We start from the raw sequence: 17,873 nt of genomic DNA on the forward strand, positions 1-17,873 counted from the left end.
AATTTGTCCTAAGGCAAGGTGGAGATAATACACTTCAAAGGGTAAGGTTTCAAAGGGTACAGAAGCATTGTCAGTTTGGGGAATAGCCTACGGCTGTTCAGGTGTTTGGCCAGTAGGAGGCAATAACATGTAGATTAAGATGCCCTTTAATTGTCTGGCAGCCACAATCAGTTTCCTGTTCAGGTTTGGGGAAATGCCTTTAGCCATTCCCAACAGGTGACTACATGTGTGACTCAACCCTATTGAGTCCCCAAGTTTCATCAACCTTTTGATGAAACTCTTGAAATTATGACATGCTGGAATTGGTCTACGGCACACAGGGCCATCTGAGAGGGATCAGGACCCTTTCAGGCTGGACTAAGGAAATAGGGGTCCTGGAACCAGTCAGCCTGGCCCATAGCTGACTCTGCTTATATTTGTCTTTGGCCTCAGCAGGGAGTCTCAGATGGGAATGGGACAGGCTTTGGGAGAGGCCCTGGGAAGTACTGAAGATAGTAGGTACTAGAGATCCCAGGTGAGTTCCCAGGACTAGAGGAAGAGAGGGATGTGGGGCCCTGTGACCAGCACTGGGATGGCCAACATGTGCACAGGAAAGAGAAACTAAACCATAAGATGAAGGACAGTGACAAGGGGACCTGTGACCCCTCGATCACAATATGCCTTCCATCATAACAACCCCTGCCCAGGCCCTGATATTTCCCCTTATCCCAGGAGGATAATTGCCAGTTATTTGTCTGCAACACTAGTCAGTACTTGAAATCTATTTTTTCATTCAACAAATATTACTGAGCACCTATTATATGCCAGGTACTATTTGTGGTGGAGAAAATGTAATAGTATACAAATAAGTAGACAGATAAAATAATTTAAAATTTTCATAAGTGACATAAAGGAAAGAAACATGGGTTTGAAATGGCTGGATAAGGTGGTCATGAAGGGCTTCATTGAGAAGATAGCATTTCAGCAAGAATTGGCTGTAAATATTGTGAAACCCATGACAGTTCTATTTATTCTATGATGGGTAAATAAAGCACTTTTTCCATATTGTGAAAAGTACCAAGAAAGAGTAATTACTAGCAGTGCTCTCTGGGAGAAAAACAACTTTTCCTGTCCCATTACGGTCAGCCCCTTCCCTCCCAGTGATTTTTTTGTAAAGTTCTTTGCTACTGGGAGTGGGGCCAGGGTGGGAGTCGGACATTGATGGTGAAATCTTAATGATTTTTCAAGGGCAAAGCTGATGACCCAGTGTGCAAGGAGACACCTATTTGGTGGCGGTGCTCTTATAATAGTCAGGGGCAAAGCAGATGTATAGTCCTTAGTTCATCCTAGCTTGTTGCCTGTATCGGTGGCCAGAGCTGTTTCATGTTTGGGACACTGAAAAGAAAAGAAAAGAAGAGAAAAGAAAGAAAAGAAAAGAAGAGAAGAGAAGAGAAGAGAAGAGAAGAGAAGAGAAGAGAAGAGAAGAGAAAAGAAAAGCTGATAATGCCTGGGAATGCCCCAGAAAGGCCCTTAGTGGAACTTGGAAATAGCTGTTCTCTGAGTGTTTCTAAGTATGTTTGTGTGTGTGCTTGCTAAGTATATATAAGTATCAGTGTCTTTAGCTGTCTTGGAGCAGGGCTTGACATCTAGTACACAAAAATGTTAGTGTCCTTCTCTTCTTTCCTCCCCATTATAGACGTAAATCTAATCACAGAAAGGCGATCTTCAATCAGTCTACCCACTTCCTTAATCTTATGGGCAACCAGATCCATCACCAAGGTGATGAGAGTCACAACTGGGCATCAGTGGCATGGGCTAGTCACTGCTCAAAAGTCAGTGAAGCCCTAGTTGGCTTGGCTCAGTGGATAGAACGTCAGCTTGTGGACTGAAGGCCCTGGGTTTGATTCTGGTCAAGGGCACAAGCCCAGGTTGCAGGCTTGATTCCAGTAGGGGGTGTGCAGGAGGCAACCAATCAATGATTCTCTCTCATCATTGATGTTTCTATCTCTCTCTCCTTTTCCTTCCTCTCTGAAATCAATCTCTGTATAAAAGGCTAATATGCTAAGTGTCCCTCCCACCGTCCAACTGATTGCTATGATGTGCACTGACCACCAGGGGACAGACGCTCAATGCAGGAGCTTCTGAGCTGCAGTGACTTGACAACGGTGGTTCTCCGGTGACACACCCCGAAACCAGAGAGGAGGGAGCCCCGATTCCTCAAGGGGCCACGTGATTCCACCTTGGGCTGTGGGTTATGTTGTTGCTGGGGCACTGTTGGCCCTGAATCTGGTTTACTGCACACTTGAATTTGCGTTCCACACTCTGTATGACAGCAACTTTGCAGAGTGCTCTCTCGCACTTCAGGACCCCTTGGGGGATGTTGGAGAGCTGGTTTCAGACTGATCCCTGAAGACCAGGCTGAGGGACCTCACCTGCTGGAGGGACCCTCATCACTCCGCAGTCACCAGGGAAGGACTAAGGGAGGTTGGCTCCAGGGCGTGTCTGACCCATCTCATCCAGTACCGCCCCACTGGCCACCTTCTAATTAATTTCCTTTCAATGTGCATGAATCCATGCACCGGGTCACTAGTAAAAATATATAAAAATATATTTTTTTAAAAAAGTCATTGAAGGGGGATGGGGCCTCCTGCCGGGAAGAGTTAGTCTTGGACCCAGATTTCTGTCCGGACCCTGACCTTATTTACACTGATGTAATCAGCCAATATTGGCCTAAACCTTAGAGACAGCTCATTCCCAGCAGGCTTGGAGGTGGGGCGGTGCTGTTGCCATCTCTATAAAGGGGGTTCAGCCAGGTGACGAGAGCTGTCCTGTGGCCTCTCCAGCTCAGCATGGCTCGTGCACTGGGAACACTAGTTGCCCTGGGGCTGTTGGGCCTGTGCTGGTCTCCGGCCACGGCCCACCCTGTCACTTCGTGAGTAAAGCTGATGCTGGGGAAGGAGGACTGGGGTCTGGGCTAGAGCTGGACAGAGCCAGGTTTTAGGCCTGGGCAAGTTTGGGGTCAGGAGCTAAGAAATACCTCTTTCTGCCTTCTCTCTAGGACTAGTTCCTCTGGGAGTGGAGCAGAAGGTGGGAATAGGAACCAGCTGGCCTCAGACATGCTCGGTGAGGCCCCGACTCCCTGAGTGTGTCTATCTGTGTCTCTGCATTTTATCATCTGACTGGTCTTTTACTTTGTCATTTTCCCACCTCTACCTCAGAACTCTGCTCAGATGGCTGGAGCTTTGATGCTACTACTCTGAGTGAAAATGGGACCATGCTATTTTTTAAAGGTAGGAGAGGCTGGGGTTGGGGCATTTGAGACCTCAGACTTGGTCCCCTTCACCAAGGGTGTATCCACCTGTGGGAGATCTTGGGAATTGCCTGAGAATATCGCCCACAATTCTCTGTAACTATCTCAGTAGACCAAAACTTTGTTCTTGGTCTCTCAGTGAGTGCATTTTTCAGGGGAGTACATGTGGACAGCTCACCACTGGGGCCGGGAGTTGATTTCAGAGAAGTGGAAGACCAGCTCCGTGGATGCCGCCTTTCGCCTTAATCAAGACAGTGTCTTTGTGATCAAGGTATTGCTGGGTCAAGGTCAGGGTTGGGCCAGGAAGTGCTGGAATCTACATGAGAGACTCTCCCCCAAATGGCCCTGGCATACAGCCCTTACCAGTAAGTTCCAGGTTTCCTCCCCCTGGGCCTTCCCTTCCTGAAAAAGCTCAGGCTAAGGCAGTGTGTGCATGTGAGCTTGGAAGGCACTGTATCCAAGGCTATGTTTTAGTTTTGATCTCTGTCCAGACCTCTCTGCCACTCCTCACACTCTTGGCCATCCTTTCCTTCATGGGAATTTCTTTGCTTGGCTTCTGTGACCCTGCATCTGGTCCTCTTCATAGGGTGGCTAGGTTGTTATACAACACAATGGCTTGGCGGATGAAACCCAGGGGGTGAGTGACGGGTGAAATCCAGCCTACTGTGCTCACTAAGTCATGTGCCCTGGACCAAGATGTCTGCTCAGAGGAAAGGGTATCTTCTCCTCACTTGCACAAAGGTGCTGTGAAGTTGGGGTGGGCCTCACTGGCAGCTTTGTTTTCCCTCCTGCTTCTTTTTCTGCTCTTTCTCAGGCTTCTTATCCTTAGCCAGTCCTCAAATGTTCCTCGGAGATCCATCCCAACTCTTCCATACACCCTCCCTTGGTGATGTATACTAATGCCATGGCTTTGAGGACTCTTGTGAATGCCAGATCTGGAGTTCTCCCTGGAGCTCCAGGCATGCCTTTCCAATTTCATGGCAGACATCTTCGACTTAGATGTTCCATAGGTGCATCGCCCAAACTGAACTTAGTATCTTTCTTACACACACAGGAACCCCTCCTCCTGTGTTCCCTATTTCAGTAAATGGCACCACTGCATGCCGGCTCCTGCAAGCCAGGTGCATGTGGGTCTCCGGATCTGCCCCTTGGTTATTTTTTCAGGTTTATCTCCCATCCCCGCCACACTCACTGCACCAGACTCATGACACTACATGTATTTCTCTGAGCATGCTCTGTATGTGCTGCTCCCTCTGCTGGGGATACTCTTTCCACACTTGTCTACCTGGAAAATTCCTTCTTGGTTTTCAATTCTTGGCCCAAATGTGTCCTCCTCTGTGAAGTTTTCTAGGAATTCTCTAGGTAGATCAGGCATTCTCCCTATATTCCCAGTGCACTTCACATCCACCTTGGTGGCTGCATGGCTGGGATGGTGGATCTTTTCTGCATTTGCACAGGGAACTCCTTGAAGGCAGAGACAGAGCCTTGTCATGTCTTTACCCCCTGTATCTGTGGTCATTCTTGAATTAATGAATGAATGAATAAATAAATGAACAAATGCATGTATACATAGATGAGTGATTACAGGATCCCTATTTTTGGATGTTTGCTAGCACTAATGGTGTTGCAAGTAAGTGTGCCATGGGAGTGTCCATTGTACAAAGCCAGATGTGTGTGTTATAGTAATAGTGATGGGTATGGGGACAGTCCATCTACAGATGGACTGGGAGTGTGTGGGGCTGCAGGAGGATATTGTGTAAGTGCAACAGATCAAAGATGCTGTGTGTAAATGCAGGATGGCAGTATGTGGGGAGCATAGTTCAAAACACAGTGCTTTTGTATGCAGGGGGACAAAGTCTGGGTGTACCCTCCTAAGGAGAAAGAGGAGGAATACCCAAAATTGCTCAAAGATGAATTTCCTGGAATCCCATCCCCAGTGGACGCAGCTGTGGAATGTCACCGTGGAGAATGCAACAGTGAGGGCGTCCTCTTCTTCCAAGGTCAGTCCAGGATGAGAGAGACTGGAGCAATGGTGGGTCGGTGGTGACAGAGGTAGTGGTAGGAACAGTGGTGGTGGTGGATTCACTATATGGCTCCCCAAGGAAGAAATGAAATAGGTCAGTTAGGATCTAAAGGTCAAGTAGGGGAAATAGAGGAAGTTATCCTAGGGAAGGTAACTGGGTATAATTCTACTAAAAATTCCTCATTGTTCCCCATGACCCTTAGGACAAATCTATGTTCCTTAGTCTTACATACAAGGTTCTCCATGACCAAGTCCCTATTGACCCTCCAGCCTTGACTCTCATCATACCCTGACCTTGAATATGAAGCTCCAGGAGCTCCATGCTGCTCCCTGTACATCCAATTTCCTTCATGCTTTCCTCTATCTGGAGTTCTGTCTCCTCCTCCCGTCTGCTTTATAACTCCTACATCAGATTTTAGTTTAAGTGTCACCTTCTCTGGGAATTTTCGCCTGACTCTTCCCACTGCCCTTGCTGAGCTGATCATGTGCACTTTGCTGTGCAATTTTACCGTATGATCACTCTCCTCAACTGTTTCCCTGCTGGGCTATCAGCTTCATGTAGCCAGGACCATATCTGGTCCACCCTGGAACCCAGTACAAGCATAAAGGAAGGGGCAGGCTGGCCTCACCGAATGCTTGTTGATTGATTGGACAAAGGTAACCACACGTGGTTCTTGGACTTGGCTACAAAAACCGTAAAGGAACGTGACTGGCCAGCTGTTTGGAATTGCTCCTCTGCCATTCGATGGATTGGCCGCTACTTCTGCTTCCGGGGTAACCAATTCCTACGCTTCAACCCTGTCACGGGAGAGGTGCTTCCTAAGTACCCTCTGGATGTCCGAGACTACTTCATGCCCTGCCCTGGCAGAGGTGAGAAAGCCGCAGCCCTTGGGACTCACTGGAATCTATCCATATGCCCAGCTCCCACCTTACCTCTGTGTTGTAAGACCTTGGCCCTTGCCCTAGCCCCATTTCTATTCTGGCTCTTCCCAGTTGTCCTTGGCTGGTGGAAGCGTATACCCCATTAACCCCAATGATCTCTTCCACCTCAGATTTCATCATGACCTCTGACCTCTGTCTTTGTTTCCCCTTGCCTATTTTTTCCTTCAAGGCCATGGACACAGGAACAGGACCAGCCATGGAAATGGGACCCACCATGGCTATAAGGAGGTACGCTGTAACCCAGATGTAGTCTTGTCTGCACTGCTGTCTGACAACCATGGTGCCATCTATGCCTTCAGTGGTAAGAGAAATCCCTAAGTCCCCCATCTCTTCCCTCTGCATCTCTCACTTCTTTCACATGTCTACATCTCTGATACACTTCCTTCATTTTCACCACTATGTCCCTTACTTTGTCCCTCGGCTTCCATCCTTAGCATATCTTTTTTCATTCCCCTTCTCCTCTGATGTATATTGTTCAACTTGCCCCTCATTGCCCAGGCCTCTAACTTCTGCCACCCAGTACCATCTACTCCTAGGCCGGTGACCTCTCCTGACCTCTCTGGGTCCCCTTGACTCCTTATATTACCTTTGCCCTTGCATGTCTTGCTGGGTCCTCTGGTGCCCCCTGAGCTTATCTTCAGAAGCTCAGTCTTTTTCCAGGTTCCCAGAAGCTCCTGTCCAGGCTTCTGGGAACAGCATTACCAGAGTATGAGATGTTCCAGTACTAAAAAAACTATCCAAGAACTGTTGGGTCCCTCAGACCTTTAGAGATAGCTTCACTAGCCCGAGGAGGTTTCCTCTCTGAGTGACCAGTGGAGAAACCTCTCTTCAGACCAACAGCATTAATTGGTAAAAGCCATCTAATGATACCTTGAGATGCTCTTGGGTTAGTCAGTAGGTAGTGACAGGTGTTAATCCACACTCAAGAACAATTCCAAGAGAAAGAGTAAACAACCACATTACACAGCTCAAAACACATGTATGATCAGATACAAACGTAAAATAGAGGTGAGAACATGGAGTAGTGAAAATCCTTTTTTGCTCCTAACCCCTGGACAACAAATCCTATATAATAAAAGGCTAATATGCAAATTGACCAAACGGTGGAACAACCAGTTGCTATGATGCACACTGACCACCGGGGGCAGACGCTCAACACAGGAGCTGCCCCCTGGTGGTCAGTGTGTTCCCACAGGGGAAGCGCTGCTCAGCCAGAAGCCAGGCTCACGGCTGGCGAGCACAGCGGCAGTGGTGGGAGCCTCTCCCGCCTCCGCTGAAGGCGGGCAGTAAGGACCGAGGGGTCCCGGACTGTGAGAGCCCCGGACTGTGAGAGGGATGTCTGACTGGTGGCTTAGGTCCTATCCTGGGGCAATCAGGCCTAAGCTGGTAGGCGAACATCCCCCGAGGGGTCCTGGACTGCGAGTGGGTGCAGGCCGTGCTGAGGGACCCCCCTCCAGTGTATGAATCTCATGCACCGGGCCTCAAGTATGATCAAAACACTTAAGTATCAGGAAAACATGCAGCTATGGTGAGTGCATGGGACCACTGGGAGGACACACGCGCGCGCGCGCACACACACACACACACACACACACAGAGGAAGAGAGAGAGATAGAAAGAAAACAGGGTCACAGGGACCACACAGAAATGTAGAGAGACCATAGAACTTTAAGACCATGTGGCTGTGAATAGAATGCAGCTGAACTCCTAAATCAAAAGTACAGTATTGTTATATTGTAAATCAGAAGATGCCTTAATCAATAAGCCAAATTTACTTGGAGTCTTGTTCATTTTCGCCAGTGCTAACGGGTGCAGAGGAACTCTTGCTTCTCAAATTCTGGGGCCCCATATGGTGCAAGTCTTTTCAATTTATATGTTTTTCAGCTCTTTGTTTTCCAAATTTGGAATGAGACTTCCGGAACTTCTGAGAAAAAGTCCTGTTTGCTGGGACAGGGCTGTGAGACCATATCTCAAGGCCTGGCCTGGCCTGGCGCCAGTACTGACAACTCTGTCCGGGGCATATTTTATGGCCTCGCTGGAGTGGGGAGTAGTCTTATTTTCCCTATTATTTAAGCAAGCAAATGTTTACAGAGTAGCAGGGTTAAAATTTTAAACAGCAGTTTTTACCCAAGATGGAGGTTACTATACTTCAGTATTAGGTATGTTCCCATAGGTTTCAGTTTCCATCTCTGGTTAGGACATGTATGGGAGGCAACTCATCCATGTTTCTCTCTCTCTCTCTCTCTCTCTCTCTCTCTCTCTCTCTCTCTCTTTCTCTCTCTCAAAATCAAGGAAAAGTATATCCGCAGGTGAGGATTTAAAAATTTATTTAAAAGAATGACAGTTTTTTGGGACTAGGTAGCTAGGTGATTGATTAATGGTTCCTTTTTTAAAATTAGGAAAGATTAGGAAAGGAATGTGTGTGTGTGTGTGTATGTGGTGAAAGCAGCAATCAGTTGAGACATATTGGGTTTTTGGTGCCTAGTGGCCCCAAATGGACAGGTCAAGTAGGCAGTTATGTTTGAGCCTAACATTCAAAGGATAGTCCTATAGAGCTGTAGAGAACAGATTGAAAGTCATCGGTATGTAGCTGAAGAAAAGAATAGTCAACAAGACAAGAGGAACTTGGGAGAGTCTGGTATCACAGGAGTCAAGATAAAAAAAAAAAGACATTTAAAGAAGGGAGTTGTCAGCAGTCAAATGTTGCTGAGAGATAGAGTAAGAGGAAGGCAGAGAATGAACCATGGACCAGTAGATTTGGCAAGTTGGAGGATACTGGTGCCCTTGAACAATTTCAGTAGAGGAGGGAAACAGAAGTGTTAAGTGAAGTAGGTTGAGAAAGTAAAGGTAAATGAGAGCTTAGACGAGTCGTTTAGTAAGTTGCTATGGAAAGGAGAGAAGAAAATTAAAGAGCTGCTCTGGCTAGTCCCTCACTCTCCTGCCACCCTCCCCGCTGAGATTATAGAATACAGCCAGAGTAGAACACTCCATGGAAGCTTGGAAGCTTGCTGTGGTGCTTCCCTTTTAACTTCTGGTCACTCTCTCCTTGTCTATAACATCTCTGCACATGGACATCTGAGATTAGTAGGAAGCCCCCAACAAACCCCATGATATTGGCCTTACCGGGCAAATTGGCCACTGTTCTTTATTCTTGCCTTTCTGTCAGGCCCCTGCTGACTCCAGTTCCAATCAGGCCACAATGCCCAACTTTGCCAAGTCCTTCTCTACTTCCTCTTATGTGTCTTCTTTCCTCTTGGCCTCTGGATGCATTCTCTCCTTCCTCTCAGGACTCACCCCTACATCTGTTCCAATCAGGCCACAATGCCCAACTTTGCCAAGTCCTTCTCTACTTCCTCTTATGTGTCTTCTTTCCTCTTGGCCTCTGGATGCATTCTCTCCTTCCTCTCAGGACTCACCCCTACATCTGTCACTTGCCTCTTCACTTCCTGGCCTTTTACCACCAGCACTACAGGTGCCTTTGATACTCCACAGGGTCCAACTACTGGCGTTTGGACAGCAGCAAGGACGGGTGGCATAGCTGGCCCATTGTCCATCAGTGGCCCAAGGGTCCTTCAACAGTGGATGCTGCCTTTTCCTGGGATGATAAACTCTATCTGATCCAGGTATGTGTTAGGAGGGAGAGAGGCTTGAGGAAAAGACTGGGAGAATATCCAGCTCTATGCTGATTAACATCTCTTATCCTCCAGGGCACTCAGATATATATCTTCCTGACAAAGGGAGGCTATACCCTAGTAGATGGATATCCAAAACGGCTGGAGAAGGAATTAGGGAGCCCTCCTGGGACCAGCCTTTTGGCTGTGGATGCAGCCTTTATCTGTCCTGGGTCTTCTCGACTCCACATCATGGCAGGTGAGGGGCATCTGGGTGCTAAGGGGTGGCTTGTTCTACTACTTCTCCATAGCATGGATCACCATCAGGGCCTGAGAAGGGTTAGGTCAGGATTTCCATGATGTGGAAGCCATGTTATATCTGGTGCCTTCTTCACAGGACGACAGCTGTGGTGGCTGGACATGAAGTTAGGAGCTCAAGCGACATGGACAGAGCTTCCTTGGCCCCATGAGAAGGTTGATGGGGCCCTGTGCATGGATAAGTCCCTTGGCCCCAATTCATGTTCTGCCAATGGCTCCGGCTTGTACCTCATCCATGGCCCCAATTTGTACTGCTACAGCAATGGGGAGGAACTGAGTGCAGCAAAAGCCCTTCCCCAGCCCCTGAGAATGAACAGCCTCCTGGGCTGCAGTCACTGACAGGGCTTCTGATGTGAATCTGTCCCAGACCCTTCTCCCCATTTTCTTTACAATAAAACCAGAGGACTTCTTGTCTTGAATCAAGGGGCCCTGATTGTGGAACAATCTCATTTCCTTCTTTAAATTGAGAGGTAGTAACATTTCTTTTGAGGATTTCTAGCTCAAATGAGGCTGTGGGAGGCAAGGAAGGGGAGGGCTGAGGGACAAACCTCATTTCTGCTCAGATGATCCTAGATCCTAACTAGCTTCTTCTGGACTATTACACATAGAAGGAAACAGAGAACCACAAGTAGGAAAAGGAACTGGTAAGAGGCAGAGCAGGGACTCTGACCCAGCCTGCTAATAACTGACCACAGGAAAGGCATCAGGAAAATAGGGCCAGGGGCAGATATTCATGTGCCAAATGGATTGGCTCAAGGTTGCCATTTGAGCCCTCAAACTGTGGTTTCAGGTGGTTCAGGTAGCACTCCACCAGAAAATGAGGCTTTGGTTGCCATGAGTTAGGTATAACAAGAGGAAGTTGAGGTGGGGAAACAGGAAGAGGCCAGATGTGTGTCAGAGGCAAGCTGGGGAGAGGGGAGGTGGAACCATTCAGGGACCTGACACCACGAACACATCTGTAGAACACGGAGTGGTCCTGCTGGCTACCCTTTACCCTCCATGAATGCGGGCCTAGATGGTGCGGTGTTGGTAAAGGATATAGTTGTTGATTCTTTTCTGATCATAAATGGGCCAAGACTTTACTCTCCAAACTTACTGACAACTATTTGATTGGGGAGTGGGTCTGGACCACAGGCAACTGGATCTCAGGTAAGACCCTTTTTCCTCCTCTACCTTTTCAAGCCAGCAGAGGTTAATTAGTTTGTTTTAGACCAGCCGTGGGCAAACTACGGCCCGCGGGCCGAATCCAGCCCGTTTGAAATGAATAAAACTAAAAAAAAAAAAAGACCGTACCCTTTTATGTAATGATGTTTACTTTGAATTTATATTAGTTCACACAAACACTCCATCCATGCTTTTGTTCCAGCCTTCCGGTCCAGTTTAAGAACCCATTGTGGCCCTCAAGTCAAAAAGTTTGCCCACCCCTGGTTTAGACTCAAAAAATAACCTCAGACTCTAGCAGGGGACCCTTTCTTTGACTTTTCATATCCTAGCCTCAATGACCTCATCCATAAAATGGGTATAATACTACTCATCTCCCAATGGCAAAGAATATGGATTCAAACCCATCCCTTGGATTCTGTCAGGAAGGGGCCCTGGAAGTAGACCCAAACTCTGGTCCATGGCCTCATCTGGTTTGCAGTTAGCCCCTCCTGACCTGTGGCCCCTTACTTATGGGTAGAATGGTACCCTGACAAGGTCCACTGACACACTGGGCTTTGCACTGGGAGGCCATGCCATAGAGTGGCTCCTGATAGGCGCCAGGCTCCTCTGGTTCAGGAGAACTGCCTAAGGGTGCTTCACCAGCCTTGATGAGTGGGGAGGGGGGCAGCCGGGGATGAAACTAGGTCTCGGAGGTTCCACCCAGGACTTGAGGTTGGCTGAGGCTAGGAACAGAAGTTAGAGGCCAGGCACCAGGGCTGTGGGGTCTACTGCCAAGAAGTATCTTGAGCTTTTCCCTTCATCCCTGATGGTGCCTAGATGGTTCTCCTCCTTCAGTCTAAGAGGTGAGGATAAGGCCAGTCTCAGCAACTCTGGTACACAAGGTTAACTTCCTCCTCATAAGGGGGAGCACTAGCTCTCTCCTTTCTTCTCTTCTCCCACCTGCTTTGTTACAAGGAAGCCTCTAGCTTGTCTCCAAGGAACTCCCATAAAAGGCTCAATTCATGCTTCTTTCATCCACTCAGTTAACACCTCCCATGTGCAGAGCACTGTGTCAGGTAATAGAGTAACAAGATGAATTGGACAATGCCTACCTTCAAGAATCTGCTACTCTATCACAGTCAGGAGGGGACTTCAGATAAATGCAATACGTGAGCGAGACATTAAGGTGGAAGTCTATATATACAAAGGAGAGCAGAGCCAGCAATACCTGGGATGGAGAGTGGGTTAGGAAAGGCCTCATATATGACATAACACCTGAGCTGAAATGTAAAAGACGAGTAGAATGTAATTCCTTTAGCAAATATAAATTCTACCATGCCAGGGAGCAGTACAAGCAGAGGAGGCAACACAAGCAAAGAAAAACCAGGGGAGAAGAGGTAGCCACAATTAGGGATAAACGAAGGGCTGGTGGGATCTGAGGCTGGAAAAGGAGGCAGGGGCTTCTCAGCCCATGGGTGTGTGTGTGTGTGTGTGTGTGTGTGTGTGTGTGTGTGTGTGTTCTATGTCAGGCTAGGAAGCATGGATTTTGTCTATCTTTGGGGGATTTTAGACAAGGGTGATGAGATTCCTTTGACTCCTGCAGAGTGGATACTGGGTGAAAGCAGACAACAGTGGCTGTGAGGAGACCACTGAGGAGGCTGGTGCTGTAGTCCAGGCGGCAAATCATGAAGACCTGGACACTGGGTGGTGATGGAAATAAAGAGAAGCGAGCAGATTAAAAATATTGAGAAGACATAAGTCTGTAGGACTTGCTGATGGACTGGACAGGAGTTTGAAGGAGAGAGAGGAAGCTCACCTTTAAACTGCTCCATGGCCCCTTACCCCCTTCATCATTCTCTCTCTCTTTTTTTAGTTAATCCTCACTTAAGGATATATTAAATTTCACATGAGTCCAGGTGATTTTAGAGCACATTTATTTATTTATTTTGAATATATTTTTATTTATTTCAGAGAGGAAGGGAGAGGGGGTGAGAGAGAGAAAGAGAGAAACATCAATGATGAGAGAATCATTAATCGGCTGACTCCTGCCTGCCCCACACTAGGGATTAAGCCTGCAACCTGGGCATGTGCCCTGACCCAGAACTGAACTGTGACCTTCTGGTTCATAGGTCGATGCTCAACCATTGAGCCATGCCGGGCGGGGCCCAAGAATATTTTTTTCCATTGATTTATAGAGAGTAGAAAGGAGGGAGGGAGGGAGGGAGGGAGAAACATCGATGTGAGAGACACAAATCAATTGGTTGCCTCTTGCACATGCCCCAACTAGACCAGGGATCAAACCAGCAACCCAGGCACATGCCCTTGACCAGGAATAGAACTTGTGACCCTTCAGTGTGGGAGCCGACACTCTAACCACTGGCTAACACTGTGTTTCTTCTTCCCAAGCTTTCCATGGTGCCCTCTCAAATTCACTCCATGGTTAGTAAGTTTCTCTGCATTTTTTTACTATACTTTTCTATTTCTTTATCTCCAGCTTTAATTAAGATCAGGGAAAGCCCCAGGGCCCTCTTCCTTTCCATACACAGTAGCTGTCCCAATGGATGGGAAGCAGTGTCAGCACTGGCATAACTTGACACACATTTGTACCATTTCTCTTCCTCTTTCTGTGCAGGGTTAATGGCTCCTCCCTTGGAGCCACACCATTCTTATGGCCAGCACCTGCCAACCTTCTGACTCTGTCTTCTCAATTGCTGAAGTCCCCGATTACTTCAACCACCCAATTATTATGGCCCAAATCTGACCCCAGTCATCATTCACAATTGCTCTACCCATGAAAAAAATCCCAACATCTCACCTGTGATCATAACCACCTCTTATCCTTATTCTTCTGTCTCCCTCACAACTTCATTCTGACTCTCCTGCTCTTTGACTTTATAGAGATGTTTCTTTAATATATATATATATATATATTTCAGAGAGGAAGGGAGAGGGAGAGAGAAATAAAAACATCAATAATGAGAGAGAATCATTGGTTGGCTACCTCTTGCCCTCCCCACACTGTGGATTGGGCCTATAAACTGTGCCCTGACAGGGAATCAAACCCTGACCTCCTGGTACATAAGTCAATACTCAAAAGACTGAGCCACACTGGCCAGGCAATATAGAAACGTTTCATCCCTTTATTATCTCCCAGTCCTTCATTCCCGAAAAGCCATTGTTTTTCCTACTCAGTTTGAACATCAAAGTTGATCATCTGAACAACTTTCTTAATACTGTTATATCTCTGTCCCTTTTAACTTCTGTTTAATCTATCCATAGAAAAGAACAATAAAAACCAACTTCAAATCAGAGAAAGAGAGAATTTTAAAAGTCAGAGATGTCTGAACTCCAATCCCAGCTAGGCCACTTCCTAAGTTTGTAGGTTTGAGAAAGCCTGAGTCTTGTGTGTGGTGTATGTGTGTGTATATGCATGATTGTGTGCAAAATAGGAATGTGCAGTGAATCAACCACTGTTCAGGAAGAATACAGAAATCACTGTAGATGGTTTAAGTAGAGAAGGGCTAAATGGGAATAATTTGTTACAAAGCTGTGGAGAAGTCTGGAGAAACATAAGAGGAAAAGCAGGGCTACCTAGAGACCAGGAAATGACCTCTAATCTTGATTTAAAGGAGTAAAAGTGGGGAACTATCCAAAGATTAAGGAGCTGGAATCTACAAGTCTGCACTGGCTACTGATGTGGCTGGAACTTGTATTGCTGCTGCTGCTGGGACCGCTTTCACTTTTGCCACATCAGAAGCTGATGTTGCCAGAGGCACTGCCAAAAAGCAGAACTTCTCCCTTCCTCATGAGAAGGTTCCCATTAGTGGGACCCAACTGTCACAAAGCAATAAAGGAATCAGAAAAATGTGGTTTTTAGATTTCTAGCCCTTTGTACAGTGGAGATTATAAAACAGTGGATGTGGGGATGAGTACCAACAGGCAACATCTGCCACATGTATTCACCATACTCTTGGTTGCAAGTAATGTCTCAATTCAAGGTGTGCAAGCAAAAAGGAAATTTATTGACTTATGTGATTTCAGGCAGAAGCAATATAGGTGTTAAAGTGATGTTATCAGGCATCTGTCTCTCTCCCTTAACTATGTTTCATTCTCAGGCAGGCTCGTTGTTCCTGGTGGCAAGGTGTCCACCAGGCTTATGTTCTACCAGCACCTCTATTTGCAGGAAAATCCCTGGATCTGATTTTCACCGGCTCAGATTTCATCATGTGCCCATCTCGGAATTGATCGCTTTGATTCAATCATGGGTTAGGAGACCAACACTGAAGTGGATTGTGGGACTTGTGTCACATAGACTTAGACTGGGGAAAGGATGTGCCAAAAAAAAAAATGAGGTGCTGTTACCAATAAAAAGGGAAATGGATACTGCACAGATAACAACAAAGGCAACATGTTCATGACAGGATATTCATCTTGCAGGTTTTTTGTTGCTCTGTATCCAACCCTCCTTCCCTTCTTCAGCTAGACTGAAAATATTGATATCCCTGGGCATGAAATATCTCAACCTCTTGTTGACTCCCAGTTTATTACCCCGTCTATACCTTTGTCCGCACGCCCCTATCTTTTTAGTCTACAAAGTTAAGGTATCCAATTCTTCTCATGAGTCCTTGATCCCACCTCCTCTCCTTGCCTCTAGCATCTCACTCCATCTATTTTCTTTACTTTCAAATTCATCTTCTCTACTGGTACCCTTTTGTGGTGTATATCCATGTTCAAACATATTTTTTAAAAAGACATGCCCAGCTAGAATGGATCAGTTGGTTGAGCGTTGTCCTGTGCACTGAAAGGTTGTCGGTTCGATTCTTGGCCAGGGCACATACCTGGGTTGCGGGTTCGACCCATGGTTGGGGCATGTATGGAAAGCAATCGATTGATGTTACTCTCTCACATCAATGTTTCTCTCTCTGTCCCCCTTCCTTTCTCTACGCATGTCCTCAGGTAAGGATTAAAAAAACAAAACAAAAAACAAATAACCTAAATAAATAAATAAACCAGAATATTTAACTTCATACCACTTTTCAGCTATTGTCTATTCTTTCTTCTAAACTTCTCTATAGGGGTTTCTGCACTTACTTATTCTCCCTCGTTTTCATTTGCTCAACTCATTGCATTGTGGTTCTGCCTTCATTTTCTGCTGATACAGATCACATCTTGGATGTCCATGACCTCCATGCCACAAAATTCAAAGGACACTTTTTTGCCTTAACCTTATTGGAAATCTTTGCTGCATTTGATGCTGTTGACCACTTTTGTCTCCTTGAAAAAATCTTTCCTCCCTTGGATATCTTCCATGACATTACTCTCTCCTGATTCTCCTCTTACTCTGTTTCTTCTCAGCTTTCTTTTTGGCCTTCTTTTCTTCTGCTGGCTTCCCAAACACTGACATTCCCAGAGGTTAGTCCTTTTCTCACCCTCTTTGCTTTTCCTGGGAATGTATTAGAATAGTTTTGAAGAAGGGTGTTGAGGAAGTCCTTGCCAGACCTAGAATCTGAGTTATGAATTCCACTCCGTATAATATGTAGGAAGATTTAACTCCTTATACATTTTTCCAAATGATAACAACCACCTAGAACAGTGGTTCTCAACTTTCCTAATGCCGCGACCCTTTAATACAGTTCCTCATGTTGTGGTGACCCCCAATTTCATTGTTACAAATTGAACATAATTAAAGCATAGTGATTAATCACAAAAACAATATGTAATTATATATGTGTTTTACGATGGTCTTAGGCGACCCCAGTGAAAGGGTCGTTCGACCTCTTAAGGGTTCGCGACCCACAGGTTGAGAACCGCTGACCTAGCATAAAGAAAGTTTATTAGATCAACTACAATAAAAAATACAATATTCAAGCAATGCTTATATGTAGTGGTAGAAAATGCTGCCTTTGCTCCATTAAGTGTCTTTGATGCTAATAGAGATGAAAGCTCTATTCTTCCATATCTAGGTAACATGGATGCCAACTTTCTGGTGATGCATAAAGCCAGTGCTCTTGGTGATTCTCTCGATGGAGTTGTTTCTTTGTTTCTTTTTCTTTTTTTAAAATTGATTTCAGAGAGGATGGGAGAGGGAAAGATAGAAACAGCAATGATGAGAGAGAATCATCGATTGGCTGCATCCTGTACAACTCCTACTGGGGATCAAGTCCGCAACCCGGGCATGTGCCCTGACCGGGAATCGAACCCAGGACCTTTCAGTTCGCAGGCCGATGCTCTATCCACTTAGCCAAACTGGCTAGGGATGGGATTGTTTCTAATTCAAGATTTTCTTGATAGGACCAAAGTAATAATTTTTCAAATTTGCTGCCTGGGACCCACATTGTTAGAACCACACATAATATCTGAGGTGGTTCATAGGCTGTCTGCTCCTAGGCCTTGGAGAGCATCAGAAGGGAGAAGAGATACAATAGTGAAAGGATGGATAAAGGGCACAGGTTGACTCCCCATTGAGCAGGAGGCTTTGCAGACATAGATCAGGGATTCAGGAAGACTGTGTATGGGTCAAACTGCACAGTGTGTGAACTGCACAATT

General features: G+C 46.3%; 1 protein-coding gene across 1 annotated transcript; it reads left to right on the forward strand.

The window, feature by feature from the left end:
- The first annotated feature begins 2,810 nt into the window (after window positions 1-2,810).
- Window positions 2,811-10,625, forward strand: HPX (hemopexin). The gene is made up of 10 exons (XM_081098185.1): window positions 2,811-2,911; window positions 3,038-3,102; window positions 3,198-3,269; window positions 3,445-3,560; window positions 5,136-5,289; window positions 5,970-6,182; window positions 6,424-6,555; window positions 9,747-9,877; window positions 9,962-10,124; window positions 10,263-10,625. The coding sequence occupies exons 1-10, from the start codon at window positions 2,829-2,831 to the stop codon at window positions 10,520-10,522; spliced, it is 1,389 nt and encodes a 462-aa protein (XP_080954311.1). The 5' UTR covers window positions 2,811-2,828; the 3' UTR covers window positions 10,523-10,625.
- Window positions 10,626-17,873: the final 7,248 nt, after the last annotated feature.

The sequence above is a fragment of the Myotis nattereri genome (genome assembly GCF_964212035.1).
Source record: "Myotis nattereri genome assembly, chromosome: 9".
Lineage (NCBI taxonomy): Eukaryota > Metazoa > Chordata > Mammalia > Chiroptera > Vespertilionidae > Myotis > Myotis nattereri.